Source organism: Gracilinanus agilis, chromosome 6, assembly GCF_016433145.1.
Source record: "Gracilinanus agilis isolate LMUSP501 chromosome 6, AgileGrace, whole genome shotgun sequence".
Classification (NCBI taxonomy): Eukaryota; Metazoa; Chordata; class Mammalia; order Didelphimorphia; family Didelphidae; genus Gracilinanus; species Gracilinanus agilis.
In genome coordinates this window covers 32,971,128-32,990,585 of record NC_058135.1, presented here as the reverse complement: position 1 = coordinate 32,990,585, position 19,458 = coordinate 32,971,128, and the positions used below count along the sequence as shown (strand labels likewise).

General features: G+C 39.8%; 1 protein-coding gene across 1 annotated transcript in view; it reads left to right on the top strand.

Annotated features, from left to right (window-relative positions):
- Positions 1 to 3,237: 3,237 nt before the first annotated feature.
- MOB1B (MOB kinase activator 1B) overlaps positions 3,238 to 19,458 on the top strand; it is a 93,968-nt gene continuing 77,747 nt past the window's right edge. Inside the window, exon 1 of the mRNA XM_044681371.1 lies at positions 3,238 to 3,391. Coding sequence (XP_044537306.1) covers positions 3,378 to 3,391 — 14 coding nt within the window. The 5' untranslated portion in view covers positions 3,238 to 3,377. The remainder of the gene's footprint in view (positions 3,392 to 19,458) is intronic.

Below are 19,458 nucleotides of genomic sequence, written 5' to 3'. Positions count from 1 at the left end.
AGAAATGAGAAAGAGAAATGAGGACCACCGATTTTTATTTCTTTATTTTTTAATAACAAATTGCCACAAGTTTTTTTTTTAATAACTCTTACCTTCTGTCTTAGAATCAATACTATATATTGGTTCTAAAGCAGAAGAGTGGTAAGGGCTAGTCAGTGGGGGTTAAGTGACTTGCCCAGAGTCACACAGCTAGGAAGTATCTGAGGCCAAATTTTAACCCCAAACCTCTCATATACAGGCTTAGCTATCTATTCACTGAGCCATCCAACTTCCCCCCACATAAGTTTCCAAAGTTATATAATCTAAATTGTCTCTCTCCCTTCTATCCATCTTCCTCCCAGAGCTGCCAAACAATCCAATCTGGGTTATATAAGAATAAGATTATAGAAAGATAAACTTTGATAAGGTTAAATTTAAGAATATTGAATGCTGTCTCCAGAGCTACTAGCACGAGTCCATTCCAAGAATCCTGAAAGGGATCTTAGAATGTACAGGGAGCTTGAGGAAGCTGTTTGAGTGAGCAACTGTCACTTCCTGTCTTGAGCTGAGAAAGGAAGGCTGCTGCTCTCTTCTGAGAGTTTTCCTTTTGTGGGAGAAAAAAACTGTAAACTGCCTTTGGAGGCTCCTTTTTCACTGGCGAGAACGTCTTACAGAAGAGCTATCTATACCTGCTGTTTTATCAACACTGCCTGAGAGAAGGATTACCTGAAGATCCTGTTTTTGGAACTCTGAGGTTTGACCTCAGAGACATACTCTGCTACCTTGGGCTCATTCTTAGTAAATTTGGAGACAATTTCTGAGATAACTAATTAAACCAACAACTAAGTATTGTAGTCAGGTATATTAGAAAGGTTTGGGGTAGGGGTCAACAACGTATGGCTCTCGAGCCATATCTGGCTCTTTTGAGGGCCAGATATGTCTCTTTCTGCAGGAGCCATAAAGTCCATTTTTTTCAGGTGCTGTTACAGGAGCGCACTGTGAGCACTGTACGGCTCTCATGAAATTACATTTAAAAAAATGTGGCGTTTATGGCTCTCAACGGCCAAAAAGGTTGCCGACCCTCGGTTTGGGGAAAACTAGCTAGAGCCAGGGAGAAATAGAGTAGCCTGAAGACTTGAAGACTCCATTGTGAGATGGATGCAGATTGAAGGGCTCGAGTACCAGGATTTAGAACTAGGGCATCCTTGTGTTTAAATCCTCATAATTTACCCTTGATTTCTAAATAAAGATATTTTTTATACAAATCAGTCTCCAAGGCTTGTGTGCGCTGGCCCAGTGAAGGAGGGTCCACTTTGCCTTCCCTTCACAATAGGGAACTGAGATACTTACAGACAGCCAATTAGGTCTCTAACCCAGTTTCCTAACATGGATATCATTATCTATCCACATTATTTCTTCAGTTATACATGTATTATCATGCAAAACATTTCCATATTATTCATTTTTATAAGTGAATAATCTTATAAAACCAAAAGTCCCCCAAATATACCCAAATAAGTAAGTGATAAATCATGATTTCATCTGCAACACAAACCACAGATTTTTAAAATAACAAATTGTTTAGAAGCCAGACAAAGAACATTTTCCAAGAAAATACTAGAATAATTAGGAACATTTTTACAATCCTGTAAGGTTAGCTTTACATACATACATTAGTTCATTTGATCCCCATCTCCTAACCCTAACCCTGTGAGGGAGGTGTTATTACTTTCATTTTATAGATAGGGAAATTGAGGCTTAGAAAAAAGTCAATGACTTTTTCTGTTTACACAGCTAGTGCCCCAGACAGGAGATTCAAACAGGGGTATTCCCCAGACCCAGGCTAATACTCAATCCTATTTTCCCCTCTCTAGGTTTTCATGACCCTGTTTGCAAGGGCTAGTTACTTACATGTTATCTTCTTCAATCCAAATTTCAATCAATCAATAAACATTTGTCAAACTCCTACTGTGTGCCAAGTGCTAGTGATCCAATGAATGGTGCTTGAGGACTTTCTGTCTGCCCTGAACCATTGCATAGTTTTCTGGAGTTTCTAGAGCTTGCTATCAAATGAGAGGATGTGTGTAAAGTCCTTTCCAAATCTTATAAAATTATAGAAACACTAAGTATTAAATGTCAACGCTGACCCCTGACTCCAGGGTGTCTGCCTGTAGTGGGCATAGATGCTGCCCAAAAGCACATTTAGAGATAAGGAAAGATGGAAGGAAGAGCAGAGCCAGAGTTGGCAGGTCAAGCCTGGAAGAACAAAACATTTTGTTTCTTTGTGATTCCTTAATTCCTTTCGTTCTGCCTTGGGTACGGTGAAGGCTTTGGGTAAGATTTTTACCCCTTCTTTTTTTTGTGATGAGTTAAGTTTATAATTTTATATTTTAATTTTTTTAAGGCTACTCTTGCTCCTCTATAATTTTAATAAAGGATAAGATTTTGAAAATTTACCAGACTCTAGGTGGCCTAGTAGGTGGAGCCGCAGAAATCTGAGATCAAAACCAGCCCTAGACATGTACTAGTGGTGTGATCCTGGCAATTTACATAGCCTCCTGCCTCAGTTTCCTCATTTGTAAAATGGGACAATAGCACTACTTCTAAGGGCTGCTGCGGGGATCGAATCGGTTAATATTTGCAAACCTTTGTCAGCTATATAAATGCTACCGTTTTTCATACCCAATATCCGGGGGTGCACTTTGCAAAATAATAAAATGTTCCGACAACCCACTTTTAAGTACGGTATGCATCATTAACATTTTCTCTATCGCTTAGGCAATCAAGACAACAAATCAAACTCTTATTTGCAGCATCTGCCAGATTTCCTAGGTGTAAATACCCATACTGAACATTTTAACAAGACTGTTTCACTGTACTAGTTGCTTTGGCAGTAGCCCACACTTGTTACCTTTGTCTTTCGGGGCGTTTCCTAGGTTAGTGAGATCACGGGGCGGGTCCTTCCTTATTTATCTAACCACGCCCCACATGCCCCGCCACGCCTGGCTTCGAGCCTGCGCACCCGCCGGTCTCAACTACGACCTTCCTCACTCCGCCCTCCGGAAAGAGGGCGGGGCGGGGCCTGTGGCTCTCGCGAGAGCTTGCGAGGAGGCCGGACCCGGCGGCAGCTGGGAAGGAAGCCGGGAAGGACAGAAGGAAGCCTCGGCAGCGCGTCGGCGTTAGCGATTGGAGCGAACGGCCCCTCCTTCTCCTCCTCCTCCTCCTCCTCCTCCGCCCCCTCCCCTGAAGGACCCGGCCCTCCTTTCTCCGTTCCCCGCCCCGGGAACTAGCCAAGACCGAGTCACGACGAGGTGCTGCTGCTGCTGCCGCCGCCGCCGCCGCCGCCGCCGCCGCTCTGCCCCGACGCCGCCCGGTGCTGCGGCCCCACGGTGTCCAACATGAGTTTCTTGTTGTGAGTAACCGCCGTCGCGCGGTGCTGCCGCCTTGCCCCTCTTGTGCCCCTTTGTCCTGCGGTCCGTACCCCTTCCGGCCGCCTCAGGATCCAGAGCTTAGGCCTAGGTTCCGGGGACCTCTCTAGTCCCTCCTCCTTCTTCACGCCTGCCCCCACCCCCTCGGGTGACCCCGGCCCCAGGTCCCGCCCTTCCTCCGCCTTCCAAGCCTGAGGGAGGGGAGGATTGGGGGACTAGGGTCCGCTGCCGGAGGTACGGGGGAGGGGACGCTACCTCTGGCGTCATCGTCTGCTACACACGTGTATATGTTTATACACCTTAGATATGGAAGGAAGCCTGCTCCGTGTATATATAAACATATGTATGTGTGTATATAAATAGATCTGTGGGTGTCAGTCACTCCTAGAGCACCGGCCCATTACCTGCTCCCGGTGTATGTGTAGAATACACGTATTTGTAGCCGTACATATGTGTGCGTCAGTCATGCCACGAACACTGGTTCATACCTGCATGCTCCTTATGTGTGTACATATATGCATATGTGTACATATGTGCACCAGTCATTCTTTGAGCAATGATTTGTTGACCATTGCTTATATGTACATATGCACTTATGTGTAAAGTACTCACACACATAGGCCCACCATACATGTGAGTTGTAAGGCTATGTGTACACATGTGTGTCTCTCTGTATATACATTCGTGCATATTCACACCTCCCCCCCCCTCTCCCCCCAAGCCAGGGATACCAAGAAAGGGCTGTCCTCAAGGAGGGCAAACAACAGGCACACGGGAGCATACAAATAAGTCATAGACAAGATAAACCGGAGTTAATCACTAGCACCAAGAGGGGCAGAATCAGAAAGGCCACTTGTAGAAGGATAAATTTTAGTCAGGAAGCCAGAAGAATCTCATTTTTAATATGTTTCATGAATAGAATTATAAATTTAGGACATGATTTCTAGGCTCAAAGAGCTCAACTCTAATGGGGCACACAGACAGTATGCAAACAGCCATGTACACACATTTAGTTGTTAGAGCTGAAAGGGATTTGAGAGAGCATCTTGTCCTACCCCTCTTGAAACAAGGGAGTTGTCTGAGGACCAGAGTACTGACTCCACCAAGGTCACACACTAGCTATAAAAAAATAAAAAATAAAAAAGCCAGAAATGGCTTCTAGCCTGTCAGGACTGGAATCCATTTCTGGTTTATTTTTTATTTTTATATATTTTTTAAACCCTTAACTTCTGTGTATTAGCCCATAGGTGGAAGAGTGGCAAGGGTGGGCAATGGGGGTCAAGTGACTTGCCCAGGGTCACACAGCTGGGAAGCCAGATCTGAGCCCAGGACCTCCCGACTCTAGGCCAGACTCTGAATCCACTGCTGAGCTACCCAGCTGCCCCCAGCCATTTCTGTTTTGATTTAGAAACACCCAAAGAAGGCCAGTTCAGTCAGCCCACTGCTATTATATGGGCCACTGGCATAACTTTTGCAAGCTATCTGCATGGACCTGCATAAATTAAGGCTGCTTTTCTATTTTGGTTGTTGTTACTGACTGTTTCTTCCCTATTTTTTCCCCTCTTCTCAAATTTGGTGCAAAGTCTTAAGTGTTTAGGGAAAGGGAATGTACTTTTTGTTTAGGGGATAGAGTGGGCTATTCTTTTTTTTTTTTTTTTAAACCCTTAGGATCAATACTGTGAATTGGTTCCAAGGCAGAAGAGTGATAAGGGCTAGAAAATGGGGGTTAAGTGATTTACCCAGGGTTACACAGCTAGGAAGTGTCTGAGACCAAATTTGAATCCAGGACCTCCTGTCTTTGGGCCTGGCTCTCAACCCTCTGAGCCACCTAGCTGCCCCTCACCCCTACTAATTCTTAAAAAACAAACAAAAAACAGAGCTTTTGGGATTGAGGTAAGGACCAATAGAAGAATTTTCAGGGTCTCAGTTTCAAAACCATTGCTTTGATGTACCGTTTGCCCATGTTTAGTCTGTGGTTGGAAAGTGCTAATAAGTAAAAGATTGAAACCCATCCTCTCCTCCTTAAGTGCTAAGAGAAGGACTTATGGGAGAGTAGCCAAAGAAGAGTAGTTTCTGTTTCTCTCTCTTCCTTTTCCCAGTTTTCAGTAAGTTGATATCATGTAACCCTAAGATAATTTTGCTTTGCTTTTAACTGACAGTGTTCATATCTAGGTATAATCTTTGCTTTTAACTGACAGTGTTCATATCTAGGTATAATTTTTTATGCATCCAGGTAAAATTTTAAGTAAGTATGAACCCTTGCTACTAACTAGTGTTGGGAAACAGACATATATGATGAACATTTCTGGGAGTATAACTTCACTAGCCTCTCTAGGCTTCCCTCAGTTTCCTCATTGGTCAAATGAAGGGTGTTGGACCTGATGACCTTTGAGGTCCTGTGGGTCTACTTCCTTAATTATGTGATAACATGTTAGGTGTCAGATTTTTGAGCTTGCAGAACTCTTCTCTACATATATACCCTATTCCAGCTTTTTAAGTAGACATTGTTCTCTATCATAGAACAGCACCTGGATCTTAACCATCATTTTACAAAAGTTCTCCTACTCTAAATGGAATTGATACAGCTTTGCCTCTTAGCTTAGAGGCTTCTTGCTTAAGCACAAATTTGGAGTGCCAATTGCATTATAAACTGGAACAATAGCCATTATAAGTTATTATTTGGCTCTACCTAGTAAAAAGCCTAGTGGGCTGAAGCAGTAAAGAGTCTTTTGGCAGAAAGTAACAGTGAGGACAATCTTGTTTTTTTCCAAATTCAGATGGGGCAAGTCAGCAAGCTTACATGCTGGAGATACAAAGATGGGTCCTACTCATCCAAGACAACATTCCAACAACTCTATAAACTAGCTATGGACATGTTAAATTGGAGATCATCTCACAGGGAAGGCACACACATAGAGGGGCATTGGGAAAGGCTTCTTGCAGAAGGTAAGATTTAATTGGGATCTGAGGGAAAGCAGAGAAGCCATTACGGTCTCATTTTTAACATGGTTTATTCATAGAATCATGGAGCAAGGAGAGTCTGGGGAAAAAAATTTCCCCATTCTTAATTAAACACTCCCCGAAATGATCAATTCCACATACACAGTAGAATACCCAGAGAGGACTCCATGAGAATTATTTCAGTGAAAGAACATACCAGATTTCACTCATGACTTTCTTAACTTCCCTACTAGTCTCTACTTCCTTCTGATTTGCCTTCTAAAAATATTTCACTGACCATCTTCTATTATTTCTTTTCTTTCTCTCTCTCCTTTTCTCTTTCTTCCCCTCCCTACCTCACAAATACTTGTAGAAATGTGAACTCATGTGAAAGTGGATGAGAAGTTCCAACCGAGTACTGTGGGAAGTCACAAAGGGAAGGCTTTTAACTAATAAATTTCCTTTTTTAATAATTAAAAGTGTGCTCTTGTGCTTGAGGAGTATTCCTGATGTGAAGTTGAGTTGTGAGAATAAGAGGGTCACAAGATGGAAGGAAGGAGTTTCAGAAGGAGCTCCTTCATGACTAGTTGAGAAGCTTTCTTGATTCTGAATCCTGATGGGAGTGTGCATCAGGAGCTAGGGAAGATTAAAATGATTGGAGGCGGGGAAATCTTACCTTTGCAGGGTTAGGGCTGGGTCTATATCTATGTCATGTGTTGTATCATTGGAAAGAAACTAGCAGAAGAAATGCTTAACATTCAAATGGATGCAGAGATTTTAGCATAACTTTATTTCATATGGTTTATGTTGAGAGGATGGATCTAAAAGTAATCAGAATGGGTTGTTATCTGTTGAGCCTGTACTAGGTAGGTCTCATATCTCATAAGTTTCTGCAGAGACTTTTTAAGGCTCTAGAACCTTTTGTAAAGAATTGGTGGTGGCAAACCAAGGTTTCATAGGAATTACAGTTAGACATGACCTAGACCAACCTTACTTTTTATATAGCAGAAGAAGCTAAGGCCTAAGAGGTTAAAATGATTTATCCAAGGTTGGGATTTTAATCCAAAGCCATGGTACTGTATGCATATGTACACTCATATGTAATGTGTACATGTATGTGTCCTGGCATGGAGGGTGAGGGAGGGAATGACCAAGGCATAAACGTTTGAAGAAACTGATGAAAAATAAAGTTGTCTGTCCAGTATGCCATTATTGGGCAGTAGAGGTTAGTGGAACGAACGTGAGGATACACAGTGGGGCAGTAGGAGGGCATTTGGCATTGGCTTGGGCTTTCGGGGTGGCTTTTTGGCATTCTCTCCTAAACAAAGACTTCCTGGGATGCTGGTAACCATGAATGGAGGTTCAGTAGAAGGTGGTGATTTTTCTGGGAGTTATGTAACTCCCCTCAACCCACCCCTTTACAACCTTAGCAGTGGTCTCAGTTAGACAAAAATGTACTGTTTATTGTACAGCGTATAAATGCCCTGTTGTGACTTAAGCATTTATTGAGTTCATGCTATGTGCTAGGTGTTGTACCATGTGTTGGGAATACAAAGACAGGATAAAATACTCTTTGCCCTTAGGTACCTTACATTCTAATAGCAGAAACAACAAGCACATGTTTAGGAATATCTGAGAGTGAGTGAAGAAGAGGGCATCAGCCAAGAAAGGACCTAGGTAGAAGGGGTCATTTGAGCTGAGTCTTGAAGGACACCAGAAATTCCAAGAGAGGAAGATGAGGGAGTACCTTCCAGGAAGGGAGGACAAAGGAATAGAGAGAGGAAATGGAGTGCTGTGTGGGAATGACAGAGGAAAGCCAATTTGGATAGATCACATTGTGAGAAGAGGAGTCATGTATAAAATGACTGGGAAGATAAGTAGGGCTAGATTGTGAAAGGACTATAAAAGCTAAATAGGTTTTATATTTGATCCTAGAAGCGACAGGGAGCCACTGGAGTTTTTGGAGTAGGGGAGTGACATAGTCACTTATGTTCTTTAGGAAAATAAAGCAGAGAAGCCATTTAGGAAGCTATTATGATAACCAGGCAAGAAGTGGTAAGAGCCCAAAGGAGGATACCACCTGTGTGAGTGAAGAGAAGGGGACACAGAAAGAAGATTTGGCAGTGGGTAAAATCTGTTGAGATGAATGAGAATGAGATGCTAAGGATGAAGTCAGGGTAAGATCACGGAAAAGACCAAGAATGAGATCAGGATAAGACCCAACTTGGGTGACATTAAAGATGGAGAAAAAAAAGTTATCTTTTGGACATGTGAGGTGGAGATGCATAAGGGATGTCCACTTCAAAACAATAGCCATTTGGAGTTGTGGGACTAGAGGGGAAGATTAGGGCTGGCTACATAGATCTGCTTCCTATAGATAATAATTAAATCCATGGGAATTGATGAGATCACCAAGTAAGATACTTGACTGGGTTGTCTCATAGCCCTTCATAAATAAATGCTTATTGATTGTGAGAGGTGAGTTTGGTAGTTTTATTGGTAGTTTTAATTGTTGATAATGTTTCAAATTTGAACCTAGTTTGTCTTTACCTCTTCCTCTTCCTCACATATGGTATCTGGGAATTTTACCCTTGCATTTAGCACGGTGTGGTAGTCAGGAATCTGACCATGCTCACTTGTCGTTTGTTACTCATTCTCAGCCTGCTGCTTGACTTGTTGCTCTGTATTTAACTTGTGAATTCTCACCTTTAGAACAAACTCATTTAGGTAATTAATTAGCTTGTACTCTTACCCAATTCATTAAATGACATTTAATGAAATGGAGAATTTTCTGATCCAAATAATAATTACTCTGTTTCTTATTAAATATAAACTTATTGAATATAATTTTATTTAACAGAATCAATAAATATATAAGACATGCAAATTGGGAGTGTATGTGTGTATATACACATGTAGTTATAAGTCTATATATGGTTAGTACTAGAGTTACTTCAAAAAATTAAATTACTTTAATTAAAAATTAAAAGTTGATAGTGGTGGCAAAGAACAGGAAATTGAGGGGATGCACTTGAGGAATGACTAAACAAGTTATGGTATATGATTGTGATGGAATATTACTGTACCATAAGAAATAATGAGGTTTATTTTAAAAATCAAACAATACCTGGAAAGACCTGCATGAAATTATGAAGAGTAAAAATAAGTAGAAACAAGAGAATATCATGTAAAGCAAGTTTGAAGAATGACGTGTATTGTCTGCCTCCAGAGAATGATCTGATACATAGAAAAGAGCAAGACATAATTATGTGTGTGTGTATCTATATCTATATCTATATCTATGTCTATGTCTATGTCTATGTCTGTGTCTATGTCTATGTCTATGTCTATGTCTATGTCTATGTCTATGTCCATGTCCATGTCCATGTCCATGTCCATGTCTATGTCTGTATTTATCTATCTATATCTTTTTGTCTCTAGTGTGGGAGGGAGAGAGGGAGATATTTGGGAATTTTAATGTAACAAACAAATTTTTAAAAAGTAGTTGGCTTTGATCTCATTTAGGATGTCTTAAGATATTAAGTAAAGTTTTCCATATCCTCTTTGAGAGGTAAAATTGAAAAATCTTCCCCAGTAAAGATCCTTTCATCTTTTTTCTCTTTGTCCCTTCTTCAGCTATTTTCCGTGCTTTCTCAGCAGTTTGTTAAGGAAATCCTCAGAGATAAAAAGTTAAAAAAAAAAAAAAAAGACAGACCTCAACTCCAAAAAGAGAGAGATGGTCCTATTATGCCAATTATCAGCTGATAACTTTACACTGCTAGGTGTTTGGACACTGTTATTACAGCTCCCAGCATTCCATGCTGTTCTTAAAGCTACCGGAACAATATCTACATTCTTACCTAGCACTTTTAAGAGACAGTAGTAATCTCCTTGGTCTCTGGGATTTCATTCCATAGTGAACAAACTCCCCTTCATCCTGGATCCCTTTCTTTCATGCTCTGACAACATGGTTCATTTATTTTTAAATTTAAAAAAAAAAATTTTTTTTAAAACCCTAACCTTCCGTCTTGGAGTCAATACTGTGTATTGGCTCCAAGGCCAGAAGAGTGGTATGGGCTAGGCAATGGAGGTCAAGTGACTTGCCCAGGGTCACACAGCTGGGAAGTGTCTGAGGCCAGTTTTGAACCCAGGACCTCCTGTCTCTAGGCCTGACTCTCAATCCACTGAGCTACCCAGCTGCTCCAAAGCTGATGAACATTCATATTTTTGCCTTTCCATCTTCAGCACCTTTTACAGTGTCTGGTGCATAAATTATCAGCAAATGCTTATTAGTTGATTGAATTAAAACCTGTATGAAATTATAGACACTCCTTTGAAAAAGATTGATAGAAAGGGAAGCTAGTGCTTATAGGATAGAGATCTAGACCTGGTGGCTTGGGTTTATTTGAGGTTTTGAAAATTTAGTACGTGATATGATGGTGACCTTTCAAAAATGCTTGTTTCCATAGAGAGAACATGGTTATGTCTTGGTTAATTTAACAGTGATTCTTCCTGAGATAGTATCAAATACAGTGCCAAGGAAATGGCTGCATTAGTTTAAAGTTATATTGATGAAGAGGCATGTCTGAACAGAGATGGCTGTGTGTATATGACTCAGATTTGAGTATCAAATGGGAAATTATCCCCTCTGATGATAGTAATAGCTATAATTATATAATGCTTTAAAGTTGAAAAAGTCCTTTACCACCATACATATCCTATGGTGACTCACAACACTATGAGGTCAAATAATACTGTGAGTCATAATATTTCTATTTTACAGATGAAGAAATTGAGGCTCAGTGAGATTTGGCATAGTCACACTCACATGGCTAGTAAAAGTTAGGAACCACTACAAGTTTATGTAGAGATAACAAAGCCTCAAGTCAATGCCCTGTTGATTTTCTAAGGACAGAAGCTAAAAAAATCAGTTGGAGCAACATTTTTAAGGTTTATAAAATGAAATGGTTGAGTTTTCTTTTCATTTGACTCTTTGTAATGGTGCTTTCTATGAAATTTGATGAAAGGTAAGCAGTCAGGTCTGTTGAGGATAAGTGGAGACTTAGAATTGAAAGAAATTTGGGGCTGGGGGCAGGGTGGAATCGGGAATAGACAAGTGCCTAACTCCTGTTTTTTCCTCCTCTTCCTCATATTATATCTATCCCCTCTCCCCTCCTTTCTGTCCTTCCATAGATACTAAATAGTGGTTCCAAAATAGAAGGGGGAAATAAGGGCTAATCGGGGTTAAGTGACTTGCCCAGAGTCACACAGCTAGGAAGTTTCTGAGACCAGATTTGAACCCAGGACCTCCCATCTCCAGGCTTGGCTCTCTATCCACTGAGCTAGCCAGCTGTCTCTCCTGTTTCTTCTTAAGCATTTTTTTTCTATCTCCAGAGAATCTGTTCTCAACTTTTTTCATCTCAGGCCTCCCTTAAACTCTTAGAAGTGATCGAGAACCACCTCTGTCTCCCACCCCAGAGAGCTTTTATTTATATTGGTTATATTTATTTGTAATTAATATATTAGAAATGGAAACATTGTATTATTATTCTTATTCTTATTATAGTTTTGACCTTGTAGACCCTGTGAAAAGATCCTGGAGGCCCTCACTTTGAAAAGCACTGCTCTAGAGCAAGATTTCTTAACCTTTTTAGTGTCATGAACACCTCTGCCCATTGTCTGGCGAAGATAATGGACCCTTTCTCATAAGAATGTTTTTAAGTGCATAAAATAGAACAGATAAAACCATTCATATTGAAATTGAGTTATCAAAGTATTTTTAAAAACATGATAATGAATCATCCCTGCTCCTAGCAGATGTTTTAAATATTAGCCTGATGATAGAAGTTCAGAGGAAAAAAGTTTCATGGCAGTGAGCTGAGTCTCTTCATTGTATTTTCCAGGCAAATGTATTTTTATGATCACACTACTGCTCTTCTGGGAGTCTAGTATTGGCTTTTGTAGTGTTGGCTTTAATTTCTGCAGTAGTCATAAGAGTTTTTTATTTTAAAAAAGAAACCTTTTATAACCGTAAATTTATGTATGTTCATTGCTCCCTCCTCCCTACTCCTACCCAAACCTTTTTTTCTGAGCAAATTCAGCTAGGTCTTCATCTTTTAGATAACACACTTTTACTTATTTATCACAGCAGATTTATTGGTCAAAGCTGATTTGGCTTAGTCCCAAGGTTTTGAGGTGTTTTGTTTGTCCGGACTCCTGATGGGTTGACCCCTTCAGTGAGACTTCAAGCCTGAGAGAGTTCATTTTCAGAATTGATTTTTAGATTGGTTTTTGGCAAGTTGTCACAAGGGTAGGAACACTGGGACCCAAAACTGTGGCAAAAAGTAGAGTCTGCATGCCTCAGAGTACTTTGAGAAACTGACCCCTGCCTTTTTTGAAGCTAGCTTGCTGCTCTTCTAGTTGTTCATGTGGAATTTGGGTTGGATCATAATATTTCTGACCAGTCAGCATAGTTAGTTGATATGTTTTTTTCTTACAGTAGGAAGTAAATGAGGAGCCCTTCTGTTGAATATAATTCTTTTAAAATAAAGGAAAGAGGTTAGTGATCTTTGTCCTTCACTTTTGTATCTACTTGTTTAAATGTTGTCTCCCCCATTTGATTGTGAGCTCCTTGAGGGCAGGGACTTTCTTTTGCCTTGTTCTGTCTCTTTTTGTATTCCTACTACTTAGTACAATACCTGGTATGTGGAGGCTCTTAATAAATGCCTATTGACTGACTGATGGACTATTTTCTGTGCTTCATTATTTTCAGGCAGGATACCTACTTTATAAATTGAGGTTGTTTAACTCAGTTGCTAAAGGGTTTTTATACTTCAGGGAGTGATCAGAAGTGTTGGCCTGCCTCTCTCTTGAGAGGTAGCTGAGTGGGCTTTTCAAGTGGGTTACAGGTCAAGATGTCAGGACATACATGTTCCTTAGGCTATTGGGCATTTTTTGCTATGAGAAAGAGGGTTGTTTTTCCTTGGGCTGGTCCTGTTTGTCCTCCTTTAGGTTATGGTGAAATAAAAAAGTAGTTCCTTTTCTTTTTTTTTTCTTTTTAATTTTTTAGAAAATTTTCCATGGTGTAATAAAGAGAGTGAGGTCAAAGGGCCTTGAGCCGATATCAGGCTAACAGGAGGTTGGTGTTGGTTGTTATGCTGGAGTGGGCAACCTCAGTTGGGTATGAAACTTGCTTATGAAAGTACAAGTATCCAAACCCTGAAAGCTGAGTGCCCAGTGAAACCTCATTGCTACCCCTAGGCTCCTTTATGGTGTCAGGCAGCCGGCCCTTCCCTGCTGGGGAAACAGCCTCCTATTTGTTATGGCAGACTGGCAGGAAGTGGATGTAGTACTTCCTGCCTCCCAACTATGAGTTTATTTGAACCGTAACAGCTCAGAATTCCCTGTCCTCCTTAGCCTTTGATGATAAGGGAATAATCTCTGGATTCTCTGGTTAAAGGCTAAGGGATTTATTGATCACTGGGGAAGGAACAAGGCAATGGTAAGAGAGCTTGGTAACATTAATCTGTTGCTATGAAATCACTGGCTGAAGCTGGTAGAAGGTCCTTGGAAGGTCTTGGCTGACGGAGGGCTGGCAGCCCTCGACCAGAGCAAAACAGTCTATGGTTAGGAAAGTGAGTATATCTATTGGCTAACCTTGTAAATGATGATAAAAGATAATATTGATTTACTCTTGAAGATAGGTCCTAAAACCCTACTCTATCCTAAGGCCTAATTTACCCACTTTCCTCCTCCCTTCTATCTGGGGCCTGGTGGGGGTTTGGGGGGGCCTGGTGTTTGGGGTAAGTGAGTGCTCATGGTGAAGTCAGGGGGAAAACAGAACACAGCCTTGGGTTTCCAGGGCCTTTTATACTCTCAGCTCAACTGCCACTAGGTATCTGCCACATGGCGCATGCCACCCTCAACATTCCATCCAGGGCAACTGACAGATTTGACCTAAGCCAAACATGGCAGTGCTAAAGCCTGTATTGCAATGGTTACATGATTCATGTTCTTACTTCTCCCCCAGCTGATGCTCATCTCCACTGGTTTTAACATGTGTCATCTATCAAGACCTATTTCCATATTATTGATAGTTATGTTGTGTGCATAGAGTGGTCTTCTCAAGTCTACACCCCCAATCATGGCCACATCAACCCATGTGTTTAAGCAGTTGTTTTTCTTCTGTGTTTCTACTCCTGTAGTTCTTCCTCTGAATGTGGGTAGGGTTCTTTTCCATAAGTTCCTCAGAATTGTACTGGGTCCTTGCATTGTTGCTAGTACAGAAGTCCATTACATTTGATTTTACCACAGTGTATCAGTCTCTGTGTACAATGTTCTCCTGGTTCTGCTCCTTTCACTCTGCATCAATTCCTGGAGGTGTTTCCAGTTCACATGGAATTCCTCCAGTTTATTATTCCTTTGATCACAGTAGTATTCCATCACCAGCATATACCACAATTTGTTCAGCCATTCCCCAATTGAAGGGCATACCCTCATTTTCCAGTTTTTTGCCACCACGAAAAGCTCGGCTATAAATATTTTTTTGAAACATTTAACATGGTTACATAATTCATGCTCCTACTTTCCCCTTAACCCCCCGCACTCCTCCCACCCATGGCCGATGCACTTTCCCACTGGTTTTAACAAGTGTCATTGATCAAGACCTATTTCCAAATTGTTGATAGTTGCATTGGTGTGGTCATTTCGAGTCTACATCCCCAATCATGTCCACCTCAACCGTTCAAGCCATTGTTTTACTTGTATGTTTCCTCTCCTGCAGTCCTTCATCTGAATGTGGTTAGCATTCTTTACCATAAGTTCCTCACAACTGTCCTGTGTCATTCATTGCATTGCTGCTGGTACAGAAGTCCATTACATTCTATTTAACCACAGTGTATCAGTCTCTGTGTACAGTGTTCTTCTGGCTCTGCTCCTTTCGCTCTGCATCAGTTCCTTCAGGTCTTTCCAGTTCATATGGAATTCCCATTATTCCTTTGAGCACAATAGTATTCCATCACCAGCATATACCACAATTTGTTCAGCCATTTCCCAATTGAAGGGCATACCATCATTTTCCAGTTTTTTGCCACCACAAAAAGCATGGCTATAAATATTTTTGTACAAGTCTTTTTCCTTATTATCTCTTTGGGGTACAAACCCAGCAATGGTATGGCTGGATCAAAGGGCAGGCATTCTTTTAGCTCTCTTTGGGCATAGTTCCAAATTGCCATCCAGAATGGTTGGATCTGTTCACAATTCCACCAGCAATGCATTAATGTTCCAATTTTGCCATTCATTACTCTCCCCTTCTTTTATTTTAGCCAATCTGCTAGGTGTGAGGTGATACCTCAGAGTTGTTTTGATTTGCATTTCTCTGATTATTAGAGATTTAGAATACTTTCTCATGTGCTTATTGATAGTTTTGACTTCTTTATCTGAAAATTGCCTATTCATGTCCCTTGCCCATTTGTCAATGGGGAATTACTTGATTTTTTTATACAATTGGTTTAGTTCCTTGTATATTTAAGTAATTAGACCTTTGTCAGAGTTTTTTGTTATAAAGATTTTTTCCCACAGTTTGTTAGTTTCCCTTCTGAATTTTGGTTGCATTGTTTTTGTTTGTACAAAACCTTTTTAATCTAATATAGTCAAAATTATTTATTTTACATTTTGTAATTTTTTCTAACTCTTGCTTGGTTTTAAAATCTTTCCTTTCCCAGAGATCTGACAAGTATACTATTCTGTGTTCACTTAATTTACTTACAGTTTCCTTCTTTATATTGTGTTATTTAAATAAGTTCTGGGGTTCCATTTAGAGGTATTTGGGGCTCATTTGAGCCTTAAGATATGTGGATATATGACAAACTTCCTGTGGATGTTTTGGGGACTTTGGAAACTACATTTTCCCATGATTCCTCTTGTAAAAAAGGGAGGCAGACAGGAAGTGTGATGATGTAAGAGAATGGTATAAGACTCCTAGGGTCATTGGAGGCGCTCTCTTTTGCTACCTGAACTCATTCTCTGGGGGACTTAGAAAAGGTTAGGTAAGGTACAGAACGTAATGGCTGAGGTGGCAATTTGAAATTTTAACAGGCGTGTGGTCAATTTTATTCTACCAACATGGGCCTAAATAAAATATTAGTTATCCTCATAATATCAGTCTTTATCATTTTTAAAAATAACAATATTCAAGTCATTCATTCTGAATTTACCTTAATGTAGGATGTGAGATGTTGATCTAAACCTAATCTTTCCCATATTGTTTTTTTTTAATTTTAAACATTTATTAATATTCATTTTTAACATGGTTACATGATTCATGTTCCCACTTTCCCCTTCACCCCCTGTTCTCCCCCCACCTATGGCTGATGCACATTTCCACTGGTTTTGTCATGTGTCCTTGATCAAGACCTATTTCCAAATTGTTGGTAATTGCATTGGTGTGGTAGTTTTGAGTCCACATCCTCAATCATGTCCACCCCAACCCATGCATTCAAGCAGCTGTTTTTCTTAAATGTTTCCTCTTCTGCAGTCCTTCCTCTGAATGTGGGTAGCGTTCTTTACTATAAATCCCTCAGAATTGTCCTGTGTCATTGCATTGCTGCTGCTACAGAGGTCCATTAAATTCGATTTTAGCATAGTATATCAGTCTCTGTGTATAGAATTCTTCTGGCTCTGCTCCTTTCACTCTGCATAAGTTCCTGGAGGTCTTTCCAGTTCACCTGGAACTTCTCCAGTTTGTTATTCCTTTTAGCACAATAGTATTCCATCACAAGCATATACCATAATTTGTTCAGCCATTCCCCAATTGAAGGGCATACCCTCCTTTTCCAGTTTTTTGCCGCCACAAAAAGCACAGCTATAAATATTTTCCTACAAGTCTGTTTATCTATGATCTCCTTGGGGTATAAACCTAACAATGGTATGGCTGGATCAAAGGGCAGGCATTCTTTTGAGCATAGTTCCATATTGCCAGCCAGAATGGTTGGATCAGTTCACAACTCCACCAGCAATGCATTAATGTCCCAATTTGGCCACATCCCCTCCAGCATTCATTACTCTCCCCTTCTTTCATTTTAGCCAATCTGCCAGGTGTGAGGTGATACCTCAGAGTTGTTTTCATTTGCAATCCTCCAATTATTAGAGATTTGGAACACTTTCTCATGTGCTTATTGATACTTTTGATTTCTTTACCTGAAAATTGCCTATTCACGTCTCTTGCCCATTTATCCATTGGGGAATGGCTTGATTTTTTATACAATTGATTTAACTCCTTGTATATTTGAGTAATTAGACCCCTGTCAGAGTTTTTTGTTATAAAGATTTTTTCCCAATTTTTTGTTTCCCTTCTGATTTTGACTACATTGTTTTTGTTTGTACAAAAGCTTTTTAGCTTAATACAATCAAAACCATTTAATTTACATTTTGTAATTTTCTCTAACTCTTGCTTGGTTTTAAAATCTTTCCTTTCCCAGAGATCTGACAAGTATACTATTCTGTGTTCACTTAACTTATTTATAGTTTCCCTCTTTCTATTCAAGTCATTCACCCATTCTGAATTTATCTTGGTATAAGGTGTGAAATGTTGATCTAAACCTAATCTCTCCCATATTGTTTTCCAAATTTCCCAACAGTTTTTTGTCAAATAGGGATTCATGTCCCAAAAGTTGGGCTCTTTGGGTTTATCATATACTGTCTTGCTGATGTCATTTACCCCAAGTCTATTCCACTGATCCTCCCCTCTGTCTCTTAGCCAGTACCATATTGTTTTGATGACTGCTGCTTTATAGTATAGTTTAATATCTGGTACTGCTACGCCCGCTTCCTTCACAGTTTTTTTCATTATTTCCCTTGTTATTCTTGATCTTTTGTTATTCCAAATAAAATTTGTTATAGTTTTTTCTAATTCAGTAAAGAAGTTTTTTGGTAGTTTGATAGGTATGGCGCTAAATAGGTACATTCATTTGGGTAGAATGGTCATTTTTATTATGTTAGCTTGTCCTACCCATGAGCAACCAATGGCTTTCCAATTGTTTAGATCCAGTTTTATTTGTTTGGAAAGTGTTTTGTAGTTGTTTTCGTATAATTCCTGTGTTTGTTTTGGTAGATAGATTCCTAAGTATTTTATATTGTCTAAGGTAATTTTAAATGGTGTTTCTCTTTCTACCTCTTGCTGTTCTAATGTGTTGTAAATGTATAGAAATGCTGACAATTTATGTGCATTTATTTTGTATCCTGCAACTTTGCTAAAGTGGTTGATTATTTCTACAAGCTTCTTAGTTGATTCTCTAGGATTTTTTAAGTAGACCATCATATCATCTGCAAAGAGTGATAGCTTAGTTTCCTCCTTGCCTATTCTGATACCTTCAATTTCTTTTTCTTCTCTAATTGCTACTGCTAGTGTTTCTAGTACTATGTTGAATAATAGAGGTGATAATGGACATCCTTGTTTCATACTTGATCTTATTGGGAAGGCTTCTAATTTATCCCCATTGCATATGATGCTTGTTGATGGTTTTAGGTATATACTGTTTATGATTTTTAGGAAAGGTCCTTCTATTCCAATACTTTTCAGTGTTTTCAATAGGAATGGGTGCTGTATTTTGTCAAAGGCTTTTTCAGCATCTATTGAGATGATCATGTGATTTTTGTTTCATAGACTGTTGATATGGTCAATTATGTGGATGGTTTTCCTAATGTTGAACCATCCTTGCATTCTTGGTATAAATCCCACCTGATCATGGTGGATGATCTTCTTCTTAATTACTTGCTGGAGTCTCTTTGCTAGTATTCTATTTAAGATTTTTGCATCTATGTTCATTAGGGAGATTGGTCTATAGTTTTCTTTCTCTGTTTTTGATCTCCCTGGCTTTGGAATCAGTACCATATTTGTGTCATAAAAGGAATTTGGTAGGACTCCTTCTTTGCTTATCATATCAAATAATTTGTATAGTATTGGGATTAGTTGCTCTTTGAATGTCTGATAGAATTCACTTGTGAATCCATCAGGCCCTGGTGATTTTTTCTTAGGGAGTTCTTTGATGGCTTGTTCAATTTCTATTTCTTATATGGGATTATTTAGGTATTCTATTTCTTCTGCTGTTAATCT